Source organism: Dryobates pubescens, chromosome 23 (assembly GCF_014839835.1).
Source record: "Dryobates pubescens isolate bDryPub1 chromosome 23, bDryPub1.pri, whole genome shotgun sequence".
Classification (NCBI taxonomy): domain Eukaryota; kingdom Metazoa; phylum Chordata; class Aves; order Piciformes; family Picidae; genus Dryobates; species Dryobates pubescens.
The window spans coordinates 16267738-16281666 of record NC_071634.1 but is presented as its reverse complement, the minus strand read 5'-3'; the positions used below and the strand labels follow the sequence as shown (position 1 = coordinate 16281666).

The 13929-nt window shown below is 42.2% G+C and overlaps 1 protein-coding gene across 1 annotated transcript in view; it reads right to left on the bottom strand.

The window, feature by feature from the left end:
* DHX15 (DEAH-box helicase 15) overlaps positions 1-9651 on the bottom strand; it is a 38360-nt gene extending 28709 nt beyond the window's left edge. The window contains exons 1-3 of the mRNA XM_054172412.1: positions 9404-9651; positions 3181-3529; positions 50-243 (exon numbers count right to left, since the gene is read on the bottom strand). Coding sequence (XP_054028387.1) covers positions 50-243; positions 3181-3529; positions 9404-9471 — 611 coding nt within the window. The 5' untranslated portion in view covers positions 9472-9651. The remainder of the gene's footprint in view (positions 1-49; positions 244-3180; positions 3530-9403) is intronic.
* Between the last annotated feature and the right edge of the window lie 4278 nt (positions 9652-13929).

The following is a 13929-nucleotide window of genomic DNA, read 5'->3' as shown; positions in this document are numbered from 1 at the left end:
CACCCCCAAGCAGCCTGCCTTACACCTTTACCCAAGTTGCCATACTTACTTCAAAATGGTTTTTGCACTACTGCAGTCTTCAAATCGAATTGAGTAACCAACTTCCTGGCCCAGCATGACATCCATCTCATCAGCCACCCGCTGTGCCACACTCATTGCAGCTACTCTCCTAGGCTGGGTACATGCTACTCCTCTCTTTGGTCCAGGTAATGAGCGCATGTAGTCAACACACCATTGAGGGATCTGTCAAGAATAAAATCCCTTTTTAAACACAGCTGAAGTGGCCAGGTGTAATCTGCAACCACTGTATTGTATCAAAGTTAGTTATAATTCCACTGAGATGGCAACTGCACGCACAAAAATAGCAATTCCTAAGCATTGATAGCATGACTCTGAAACCCTACCCTGTAGCACATACACTGCAGTGTAGGGAAAAGAATTTGCTTCCCAAATCACCAATAAAAACGCAACTCTAAGCATATTAGGAGAAGCCTCTTGACTTTAAACAGAGCAAGTCCTGAAATAAACTTTCCAACAGCAGGTCTGTCAAGCCACAGTAGCATGAAATAATTTTTAAGTGGTTTTCCAGGAAGCAGCAAAACCTACAGCACCAGGACCAAATGAAAGAAAATGGCTACACAGACTGCAATGTGCTAAGCTGCTTGAGATGACCACCACAGTACTTTTCATGCCCAGCTTTAAAAGACCTACAAACAGTAGGAAAAAGGACTGTTAGTTCTACCTTTTCTACTTCAGTCATAACTGAGAATATAATGATTAATTATTATCTGGGTCTTATAAAACCTAACAAAGTTATTTCAGCTCCACTGGCAAACATACAAATGACCAAAATCCTTTACTTCCCTTAAAAGCCATTTTATCAATACTGAAAGCACATGGAGTAACTTTAGTTACCACACTTCAACCTCACAAACTTTTCTCAATTAGAATTTTCACATATTCCCTCCATAAACATGGAGGTGAGAACTACACATATAGTAGCCTCTAAGATCAAAGATACATACACTGAAGACAGTTAAGACTATTCCAAAGAACAGTCAAAGTAAAGCCATGTTTTTAAAGGGATGAAGGGCAAAAGAGGAACAGCACTGCCCCAGATTTTTGGAGTCATTTCCATTTGTTAAAAACATTCTCTGTTAAAAGTTATATGGTCAAATTCTCAGTAGTTGAAAAAGGCGTCAGAATTTTACCCTTATCAACTCTCTTGTGCAGTGCAAGGACAGGAGATTAAGCCATACTCAAAATCACCTTGCTTCTGAATTTCACCTGCCAAGAAAACTTGCTGACAAAGTGGCATCCCTTATGTTGCATCAACAAACATCCTACCCTTTACAGTTAATACTCTCAAGTGAAAGCAGATGCTACTGTACTATTTCATCTACAGAAGAAATCTACATTACACCAGCTCCACATATGATCCCACACTGCAATTACACAAGTACTTAACCTCTTTCTAAAAGAAATTCAGCACAGCCATTCCACCACTGAGCAGATTCAGAGAGCATTTAAAGAAAACAGAAGATTAAATTACAAACCAGACCACTGCAAATACTGAAGATTTGAAAATTAATGTTACTGCTTCAAATTCAGTGCCTTGGATTTAAGTTGATGTGGAACAAGACTGAGAACAGTTTTATCTCCTGTTTCCACTGCTGAAGCCAAGAGTTTCCAAACCTGGCTTCTCTGCAAGACTAAAGGGAAAATATGCACATAATCACAGAAGGGACCTGTCAGGCAGCAGCTCACTCTATAGCCTTCTACTACCTCCATGAAAGTTAAGACAGTTTTGGAAGAACGATTCATTATATACAGTTGAAATTATTTGAGACTTATTAATAAAAGTAAGAATAGTTCACATACATCTTCAGTTTGAGTATTAAAGAGTTTCCTAACCACAATTACTTATCTTGCTCTGATCCATGAATGAGAAAAACAATGTCCCCCCAAGTGGTTTTAAGACAGCACTTGATCACAAAAAGAATGTGACATTACTGCATGCAAAACAGGGTTTTCATTAGCTAGCAGCAAGATTATTTGCAGTGATATGTTCCTAAAGAGACACTTCCAATTGTTTTAAAACATATCTGCAGTCTCACAGGGAGAATTCAAAGAAAGCAGTGACGCTTCCAAGACAACTTAAGTGCTTTTGGTAGCTTAAATACCATTTTTAGGAAAAATGCTTTAGGTTCCTTAAGTCCATTTGGAAACTAAGGGGTAAAGTAGTAAGATAATTCAGGAAAAGCCTTATGCCTGTGCTAAGATGTATTACTTGATGTTTAAGTCATAGACATTAAGAACACATACCTTTTAGATTTTCAGTGTCACATCATGCAATGAGAAACCTTGCTTTCATAGAAGGACTTTTTTTTTTTTACATGAATGTTATCTCTTCCAAGTATCTACAGAATCAAACATTCCTGAAGAAGTGTATGAAATCATGGTCCCAGCTCACACATGTTAAAAAGGACAATCCAGACAATGCCACATAGGACCTTCTGAACAAGTTACTAGTTCCTAAAATTCGCAGCAAAAAGGGCATGTAACTTGAAGTATTTCAGGCACAGCTGCAAAAAATATCCCAGGTACTATGTCCTTCACATTCTGTCAACATAAAAATCTTTTTCTTTCTTAAAGTTTACTTGTGTAAGGTTTTCAATGATCCATTTTATAAAAACTCAAATATCCTTCAGTTACTTTCTGCTTAAATAAAAGTAATTAATCAGGTTACACAATAAAGACCATTTTCACATTACTTGTGTCTACACTGATTTTTAACAGTGAAGCAGAAGATAAAGATTTGAGCAAGTCTCTCCTGCCATAAATACACTGTCACGTTCCTTGTGTCTTAGATCCTCCCTTCGATCCACAAAATTCTTCTTAAAGGTTAAGGAGACTCTGCAGGTCTCTTATCACTATATCCAGTGCTCAGGAAGACTTTTCAGGCCAATACTCTACCAAAACAATTGTGATTTTAACTGCAGCACTGGAAAGCTATATGACCAGAGAACAAGACTAGACTGTACTCATCAAGCAAATGAAACATCAAATTAGTTTTGCTCACAGTTACAAAACCCAGAGGAAGTTTCACCACCCCCCCTTCTCCACTTAGTAAGTCTCAACCTTCCAAGAAAGTGCAGTACCATGCAGATAAGAACTCACCTGTGTTGTTTTACCAGACCCAGTCTCTCCAACCAGCACAAATGACTGATGCCTAACCAAAATATCCGTAAATCTTTCTTTGTACTCCCAGACGGGAAGCTGTAGCCTTTTTTTCAGGATGTCGTAGTATCGTGGCGTGTGGGGGAGATTCGTGAAAGGATTAATACTGTGTGGAATCATTGCTGGTTTTATGGCTGGTAACCCAGCAGCCCCATAATATGCAGAGTTGGACGTAGAGCGCAAATCTTTTTCCTTGTCCCTTTCTCTGTCACGATCTCTATCTCTGTCACGATCTCTGTCACGATCTTTAGAACGGTCATCACGATCCCGGTCCCGATCCCGGTCTTTCCTAAAATGAGTCAAGAGACACAGAAGAAAATGAGATACTTCAATAGTGAAATGCAAATGAGCAATTTAAAGACAATGCAATTTTGAAGGTAGGCAGTTCTAAGGGGATCTAAACCAATTGTTTTTTCAAAAGCCTTGCAAACAACTACCTGGAGGGATAAGGAAAGAGTAACAGTATGTGATGCAGACTGAACAGTAAATCTTGTGTGCTGAGTTCCTCTCACTGCAGGTAAGATTGAACAAAGCCATTACATAAAGAGAGAGCATTGTCTTAGCCCTCTCCTTTGAACGATGGTAAAGAACCAGATGTCCGTTCCACACTTCTCTTGCTGTTTCAACAGCACAAGAAGTGTATACCGAACAGTCTTCTTGCCTACCTAGCAACAGAATGATGCTAACCCACAAAAACTAAGCAAGATGACAAGCGAACCCTGGCATAACAGTTTAACATCCCATAGTTACTTTGTAGCTTTTATTTGTTCAACGTTTCCCATACAACTCTGATTCAATCAACTTTCATACACAGGTTGTGTCTGAAACTTACAAAGTCTTAAAACCAGCCACTACAGTTCATAGAATCATTCAGGTTGGAATTAAGATGAGACCACGTCTAACTGTTAACAGTGCTAAACTTTATCATCTTCTCTGGTATCACCTCCTACCACACAGGGAAAACAACCAACATTTATATGCTTCATTTGCTTCAACTATTAAGCCAAAAAAACATTCACTGAACTTGCAGAAGAACAACAGTATTATTTTCACCTGTTACCCACTCACATTTCCAACTCTGGCCTCAGTGGCAGTTTGACTTTACAAATCCACGTACTTGTTCTTGCACATAGTCTTTCTCTATGAACACTGGAACACTTACATAGAAATCCCTACTTTCACCCAAAGAGCTACAGCCACATTTAAAACAAAAAGCCTCAAATTTACCCCAATTCAGCACTCTGAAGTTCTGCTTTTCAAAACAACACCCCGCTACATTTTAAGCTAGTGGATTTAATATTTTTAAATTCAAAAGATTAGTGACATCTTTGCCTGCAGAACTGAGAATATCCTCAGCTTCAACTTCTGAGCATTATGTTAACTGAAATCCCATCAAACAGGCAAAACAAAGTCAACACCAGCTTTATAGCAAATTCCTTAAAATGTTTGTATGTGTATAGTCATTAAGAGAAAACAAAACCTCCCCCTCTTCTTTAACTGCACTCAAGCACGCCCAGAAGAAAGAGTACAGCACATTTTACAGAAAACTGTGGGCTGACACTCCTCTGCAGTGTCTTTAACATGCAGCTGCATTCAAATGTAACTAGTGAAGTGAAAAGTAAATTCCTACCTACAGAGAAGATGAAATAACCCAAAATTATATTAGAACTAATTCTATAAATGCTAATTCAAAGTCTGCTGCACACTGGAAACAACCACTCTAGCTCTTGCAAAAATGACTGTAATTTAATCAGGCTGTATTTTTTCCCCAAAAATACTTTACCAATATTATGGTTTCAGATGCTGTTACAATATTTATTTATTCTTAGTAAGACTTGTTTGAACACATCCCACCAAGAGTAAGGAAAAACTACAAAACAGTTTACTCTCACTTACCTAACTCACTTGTAACTAGATTCTCGTAAAGCTCTGGACACTGAACTGTCTAAAAACCAAGGGCCTTTCAGCTCATTTGCTTGCATCTGAGATACCAAGCTTTGCCATTCCTTCTACTGTGGCCAAGTGTTGTACAAGCTAGAAAACTCTTCTTACTGTAAAATGGGAGGCAATATTGTATAACCCAAAAGGTTCATATTCTCTGGTATGGAAAAGTTACCCCTGATAAAAACTGAAGGAACTAGACTCTGTTATAGTATACTTACTGGTGGAAGAGCCTAATAGAACACATCAGACAAAAGGTAAAGCTTTGGACTTGCAATCAATGAGCTATTCACAATCAGGTTTTTAAGTGTCTGCAGGTAGTGAGATGAACAATTGCATGGTCAGACAAATAAAGCTATTATTAGGAAAAGGACTTAAGTACAAAGACAAATTAAAAATAGTAAACCCAGGATAAAATGCAACAACCTGGTAACAGCACTCAATTCACTGAAAGGAAGAATTAAACACCCCTTTAATGCAGGATGGTTTTGCATGTGCACGTGCATGCACATTTCTGAAGGATCTTTATTCTTCCCTGACATTTAGTCAAAGCATTAAAAAAACCCCAACACACCAATAAAAATATCCCATAACCATTTAAACAGTATGATGTCAGAAGTTTCTACATCACAGATCACCAGGTGTATCTTCAGGCATGCTTCAGCCAGACATAGCCCACCCCTACTGCTAAAATGAACAGAACCACACTGCTGTCAGTCTGCCTCAGTGCTGGCAGAAGCACAGCAATGGCCTTGTGCTGATCAAGCCCTCCCAGATGCCCTGCAGAAATGTTAGTTCTAACTCAAGATAATTCTGTGATCTAGTCTCCCAAACACTTACTTGCAGCACAAGGGAAGAGGGCAGCACTGTCTTCTGTGTTGGTAGCCATTTGTGTGGGCTTAAAGCACAGATAAAAATACAACCTCGAGAAGAGGACAGTGGATTAAATGGACTACAAATACAATCCAGAATGGAAAGTTCTCTTAATCCCCCATTTCTGAGTTTCTTCATTGAACTCCTACAGCTGTTTAATCACACAAATAAGAAAACAAACCTATCAAGTTCTACCTACATTTCAGAAGTAACAAACTACTTACAGGTTAATCAAGGAAGTTGTGTTCTTTCATGGTAAAAAAAAAAAGAAGTGGGGGCAACCAGATCTTATCATAGAAAAAATGTAGTATATAGTATGCCCTCAAACTTAGTCTCTTACGATTTCACAGCAGAACTTCCTCTCCTCTTCTCAGCCCCACAAATATTTCCAGCCTGCTGGTATTACAAAAACTTAATACACATCCAAACTCCCTTAGTCAACAAGGGAAAAGAGGACTGACAGCTTTGCTGTTGCATGAATTTAGTGAGTTTTCTAAAAATGCAACTTGGCAGTTCTTCATTTATAAACTGTCACATTCAGGCTACTTTTCATTGCTGCACAGAGAAAGCTGGTCTTAAATCCAGAAATAAAGAATAAAAAAGGGTAATTTAATCACATTTGTCTTGTGCCTGAATCCATAGCAGCCTCCATAATCAAACGGGAGTGGGGTGGGGTTTTTTCTGCTTTGTTTTTCAAGTGAAGTAGCCTGGTCTGCTCTCTGCTTTCACTTCTTTATGCCAATACATTATATACACACAAGTGAGTGCAAAAGAAACACTGTAGCAGTCATTAAATCAAGAGGATGAAAAGCACATAAAAAGCGGAAGCAAAAAGCACAAGGTAAAACCACTGATCATCAGAGTGAAGGTTTCAGCATATCTAGTGGAACCATCAGTGGTTTTTCTCCATTTTTAGACATACCTATAATTGATAAAAAAAGCAAATGCAGCTAAAGCAGTATTTCTGTTCTACATGTAAGGAAATAAAGTATAATTAGTCAGTGTGGTACATTCTGCTATACAGTCACTGTGATAACACAACAACAAACTCTTTTCAAATAAACTGAAGAGATTTTAAGTAGCATCTATGTAATTCACACAGCACAGCCAAAATCCCACCATACAATTCCAAGTTCTCCAAGAAGTATTTTACTTCACACATGATACTTCAAGACTGGAAAAGTTAAGGTAACACCAACAATTACAAGCTTGCTGGCCTGGCACCACTGCCGTGCAGAGCCACACTTACCAATACAGGCCTCAGTTAAAAAGGAAATTAAAAAAATGGAGGATAACTTGATACAACTTTCATATTTCAGGTGCTCCAGTTTAAATGAACAACAAACTACAATTCTGCACCTGCAGTGGTAACCATCCAGCGTGATCCAGTTCCAGAAATCAACTGAAGTGCATAAAAGCACTCTCAGCATGTACCTACACGCTATGGACTAGAAGAATCTCTCTGTGCTTCTTCCTTACAGCCTTCCAGAAACTGCAAAGCCAAACTCTCCAAAAATAAATCACAACAAGGCAATATTAGTATGGCTTTTTCTACATGAGTTATTATTTCAAGTAGTAACAACCACGCTCAATAACTGTGCTTGTAGTGACTTGTTCTCAGTCCCATGCTATGTAACGCTTTTATGGGTGGAGTAGGGGACAAAGAAGGGGCACAAGATCAGCACTTGTCTAGCTTTTAGGGGCCACAAAGGTCCAAGAATGCTGGTCAGAAAGTTTAACTACTCATGGGAATTCATTACAGTCTATACACAAATCGGCAAAACTAAGAGTTCAGGATGACAGACGATCAGTTCAGTAGATGACAAGTAAAAACAACGCTAAATAAAACCACACCAAAACTACAAAACCTATCAACACAAACACGAAAACACCGACCTGTGAAAACACTGCCTGGGCAGCCAACTGCAACAGCTGCACCACGTTTAGGTAGTGCCCAGTTTCAGCATAATTATTTGAAAACTTAACAAAAATATCCACATATTAAAAAAAAAAAAAAGCTACATTTCTTTGACTTTTCTGCACATACATGAGAGCTATTTCAGCTTCTGGCAACGCATGCAAAAATAGACTAAAGAAGATAAATAACTCAATACTTTTTTAAACAAAACACGAAGATCACTTTTTTGGGGGGGGGAGGGGAAAGGGTGGTGGGAGTTTTGCAGAAAGTGTTTATCAGTGAACACTAACTGCTAGTGTAGACTTTAGGTTATTGCAAGCTTTTGAGAACAAGATTAAGTATTTTTCTTAGATAAATAGTCCAAAACAACGCTGCTGGACTTTAGAAACGGATTAACTCGTGGAATTCTTTTGTGCTCCATAGAACAGACTAGATAAACGTGGTATTTATTTGTGTTCCCTTCAGGCTTCAGGTATTTACTCTAAAAGAGCCACTCGCCTTCTCCCCGATTTAAGAGTATGAGATTATGTAAAGAAAACTCTAAACCAACTGTGTATAAAAGGACAGCAGCAGTGTAATGCTTGTTCCTACAATTTCATTAACCTTAATGAAAATCTGCTAAAGCTTGAGCGGTACAGTCCCGAAACTCCCACTTAAGAAAAACATAATAATGCCTCTCCCGATCCCCATGCCAAAACCCACCTCGCCACCGATTTTTACTTTAAGTCAAGCATATCGCCGTCGATTAATCACTGAAAGACGCTAACAAAGGAATAACATTCCTACTAGAGCAGGCACTAACTACACAGGTGGAACAAAACTCATACTGATCTCTACGACCACATTTGCTAGACCTCTTAAGTCAGGAAAACAAACAAAAAAGGAAACTTCAAAAATTTAAATTAAAAAAAAAAAAAAAAGCAGCAAGATAAAAGCGATAAAAGCTGCAGACAAAGCCGGGCGCAGGGGAGTGGGCCGAGCGGCGCACCGCCCCCGGCTCCGCCGCGACGGGAGCTCAGCCCAGCCCTCCCAAGCGGCTAGGCCGGAGCCTTCCTCCCCTTTCCCCTCCCAATACCGCCGCACGAGGCTCTCCCGGCCCGCTCCCTGCCACCGCGCTGCCGCCATCCTCCTCCTCCTCCGCCCGCACCGAGTGGCCTGCAAAAAGGCCGACCCTAGGCCCAGGCCCAGTGCTCAGGAGAGTGCCCGAGGTTCTTGGGCCTGCCGAGTCGAGGCGGCGCCGGGGGCTCGCCGCGCGGCTCGGGCCACCGTAACCCCTTCGTTGGCCCCCGCATGGCTGCCACCCCGTTCCCCGGCGAGGCCTAGCCCTGCGACGGGCGGCCAGCGCCAAGGATGGAGAGTGGATTGAGCGGGAGCCTCTGTAATCCCCCCACCCGCCGCAGGCCGCGCTCTCCGGGCCGGGCCGCCCCTTACCCATCGGTGCTGCGTTTCTTGCTGGAGCTGTAATCGTCCCCCAAATCGAGGCGGTGGCGCTTGGACATGGCGACGGGGAGGGTGGCGAGCGGGGTGGCGAGCAGCCGCTCGCTGCGGTGGCGGCGGCAGGCGGGGCGGCGGACGGGCTGGGTGCGGCGGGACGCGCTCTCCGCTCCTCGAACAGCAGCAACAGCAGCGGTGCCGCGAGGCCAGGCACAGCAACTAAAATGGCGGCCGGAAGGAAGCGCCGGGGCTGCGCGGAGACGCCGGCGCGCGCGGCCAGGCGAGGCGAGGGAAAGAGAGCGGAGCGCGGAGCGCGCGCGCGGCCCCGCCCGCCTGCAACAGCCTGTCCCCGGCGCGCGGCCAACAGGCCGGCCCCGCCCCGCCCGCGCGCGCTCCAACGGCCGCGCGGGGCGCGCCGTGGCGCTGGGATGGGGTCGTGACTGCTCGGGCGGAGCGGGGACCTTCCGCAGCAGCTGCTGGGGGCTGGCAGCCTGGCCGGTACCGCTGATGCTGGCCAGGAAAAGAAGCCCCTTTCTCCAGCCCTATGTGTTCGCCCGGGCACACGTGCGCTGGAACGGGAGTTTCCACAGGGGGAGTTTAAACTAGGGGAGCTGTGTTGGTAAACCTGTCTCAGGTCGTCCCAGGCTTCCCTGGGGAGGTTAGCCTTGCGTGAGGAAAAAGGCAATCTCTCACAAACCGTCTCCAGCGGCAGCAGAAAGAGTAGAAATCCGGGGACCTTAAATCTGTGAAAGTTGCTAAACTTTGTCGGTTTCTCTTGTAGTTTGCCTGCGGTGTCGGAGTAAGGTCAACAGTGCAAGGGAAGCTGATGTGCCCACAACCCCCCAGCAGATCTGTTTAGTTCTGTAGTGATGTAGCAGACTAGATGACGGGCTTCCAAATGTGAGCACGGCTGCAGCAGCAGCGAGTAACGCAAATCCTGAGGTGAAACAAGACACATGAGTTCAAGTGCGATTTCCTCATTACAGTTTGTTTTACTTGAACAGTTACAGCTCTAGTAAGGTCTTTCTCACACTTCCAACCAGTGTAACCGCCATCAGAAGCATGCATGTTCAAGCCTGGTCCAGAAAACTTGGTCCTCGGAGTTGTTTCTTATACCTCTGAGCTGTTCCACGTCTACCACCCCTAGCAGCTCTTAAGAACTGGGTTAACTGTCCCCACAAGCAGTATTTGTCTTCTAACTGAAAGCACAGAGAGCTTGGGCAGGGTATAATGAAGTCAGGCAGTCAATGAGATTCCTTAACGACCATGTCTTCAGGTCAGAGGCAGGCTTGGTGCTCACCGAGCAACCTCTGCTCTCACAACTCCTTTTGGCCGCTTCTGCTCCCTTGCAGCGCTAAGTCTCAGCAGCTGCCTTGCCTTCCCGTGTGTTCACTTGATACTTCAGCGCAGCTCGTAAAAGCCAGTCTCTAAGAGCTTCTGGAAAGGCAAGAGGCGCTCTTTGTGATACTTCAGACAGCTATTTGCAGAACATCAACCACTGGACATTCTGTTCTATATTCCTCCCTGCTCTATCCCCTATTTCATACTCCTTCAGCAGCACTGTGGTGATTTAAATTCATACCACAGACAAGTGAATTTAAAAGCACTACCATCAGATCAGTATTTCTCTTCATCTAGCTACATTTGTTGGAAAACATGATCTGAAAGGCTTGCTCCCCACCACTCCTCACAACCAGAGATTACCTTAACCTTTGCGAAGCTGCCTGAATGAGCACTCGTTCCCTCAGCATTTTGGTCAAAGGGATTTGGTTAGTTCATATGATTTAAATCATACATCTATGTTAACTCTTTCTGACTGTGAGAGCAAGAGAGCATTCACATACATGGCTCAGCCTACAAATACAAAAGTGGTCAGGAAAGATCATCTAGCAGCAGTGACCAGTTCCACAAGCACAGCCAGCTCAGCAAGTGGGTGTTTGTCCACAGCTTCACGTTCCAAACACTTTCTGAGACTGCCTCAGTATGACTGCTAAAATATTTTGTGTAGACAAATCTTTTGAGTATGTTCTTTAGTAGAAGATCATTCCTGTCCCTAATTTTAGATAACATAGCAACATTGCACCCACAGCTCAACTGGAATTCTAGACACCAGAGCAATAAAAATAACATTTTTTCTGCCTAGAGTTAGCAGCTGAAATAAATACTCCTGGGAAAAAAAAATATTTTGAGATCTTCATGTGAAGCTGGAAGTAATTTTTCAAGCTACATTACAAAAAGCACTGGAATATCTATGTCAGAGGTGGCCAGAAGTGTTCCAGGGTGTCTCTCTCTATCCCAAATACCAGGTTTATTTTTTGTGATGCTGCAGTAGTGCTCTCAGAATACAGTTAAGGGAAGAGTTTCTACACGTCTCCCCAGCTGGATATTAAATGATTTGACTGAAATAAAAGCAAATGACAACTAAATAGAGTGTTTGGATAGCATACTTTCAGCTTCTCAGAGAAGGGATTAAAGATAAAACAAACAAAACAAATAAAGTGTGTAGGTCTCTCTGGGAAGCGGGAAAACACAGGAAGAAAATAAAGGCATTAGATACCTTAGCTGGGATGAGCAGCTACTGCTGTGTGGTTATCAGAAGGCAGCAACTGTCCAATATCAGGAGCCTGGAGAGCTCTGCAGCTATACATTCCAGGTCTTAATTGCTCCTCTTTACAAACAGCAGCAAAAAGCTACTTATGGTCTTGCTCCAGGTTACCACATGGCCAACACCAGGGAAGTTTTTGCTTTAGGAGGCAGGAAGAAAGGAGCAGGTGTCTCAGCAGGTGTGAGATCTTCAGCTACGCCTCAGCAAAAACCCAAACCCAAACCAAACAACAAACAAACACACACCACAAACAACCCCCCTAACACTCTCTATGTTGCTTGGAGTGAGCAGCTACTTGTGTGCCATGCCCCGGACTTAGCCCACTCCTTTGTTCCCTCCTAACCATACTTTGCAAACTCCTGAACTCATCCTTCACCTAACCATGTTCTGAGCTGCACAACTGCATAAAAACCGATCTGGTCCCATCCCAGAGTTTACAATGTAAGGCCTTCACCCTGCAAGCACACACATGCCTTATTTTAACTAATGCAAATAATCCTTTTAACTTCAAAGGGATTACTAAGAGGAGCAAAACTAAGCATGTAGGTAAGTGTTTGCAGGATCACAGCCTAAATATAAGATGAGACAAGAGAAAAAAGATTGGTAAGCACAAATTGACATAATGACAAAGTGATAAGCATTATGTAAAAATCCCAAAGGATGAAAGGAATGTGTAAAATAGGGCACATTTAAGCATATTTTCTGCTTTTTTTCAAAGGCCTTTGTTAAATAAGAGATTTTAATGTCTCCTCCCCCCCCCAAAGTCTTTCACATCCACCTTTAAAAATGAAAATTGTAGATTACTGAAACAGGAGACATTTACAGGAGTTGCTATTTGACTATCTTCTCTCCTTCCCTACATTTCTTGTCCTAGTTTTTGTAAGTATACTTGTTGGTCTCAAAATCCTCTTAGCCAATTTCCAGTTAATATTTCTTTGCTTTTGATATGGGCATAATACATGTTATGCTATTTGGGTTGAAAGGAGAATTAACATTTAAAACTAAAACAATGGCTTAGAAGAATAACACTCTCTCTGAAATACCCTTTCCCCCCCTTTCCTTATTGACGACTGCCTTCTCCTCAAAAGAATAAACGTGAGTCTCGGGCAAGACAGAGTTCAAAGACCTACTGGATCAGGTGAGGTTTGTGACAGAGAAGTCTAGTGTCACTGTTTAGGATATCATTGCTTGTAGCTAATTGCCTCACCTCTTTACTAGAGATTATCAATCTATAAAGAGAATGGGGAGGGGGAATAACAAAACAGACACATCCAGTCTAGCACTTTAGTTGAAATGCACCTTCTTCATTGGCTTAAGCTAAAACAGGGGATGGTGAGGTTAAACCGCAAACTGGAGCTGTAATAGAAGCCATAATAATGAGCAGGCAGCCAGGAGAGGTTACATCTGCTAAAGCCTGTGTGTTCAGAGCCATAAAACCTCTGTAATTCATACTTCTTCTATATTTGGCTGGCTTGCATTGCACCCTAAGCTAGTCTGTGCATTCCTAATGCTATGGCCACACTTGCACTACCAACATAGAAACATCTTGAATAGTTTGTTTTTTGGAAGCGAGTTCAACTCCTGTTTTTTTATAAATCCACAAACTAATTTAAATATATTCAACCAAAGCATTTCTGATAATTATTGTTGTAATAGCTGTTGTAAAATGTCATGTGTGTATGTAAAAATGGGCAACACCCTTACAAAATTACGTGGGCCCCTGAAATGCAAAAGCTTGTCACAGACAAGCTCTCATTCTGTGCTCACCCACCAAGCTCATGTGAATAAACGGATATTATCCTCATGTTCTGTCATATCATCAGAGAAAGAATACTTGAGACAAGAACCCACAATCAGAGCATGTTTAAAAATGTCAGCCTTCCACATTTTTCAAATTTAAAAATGTGAAGATGAATAC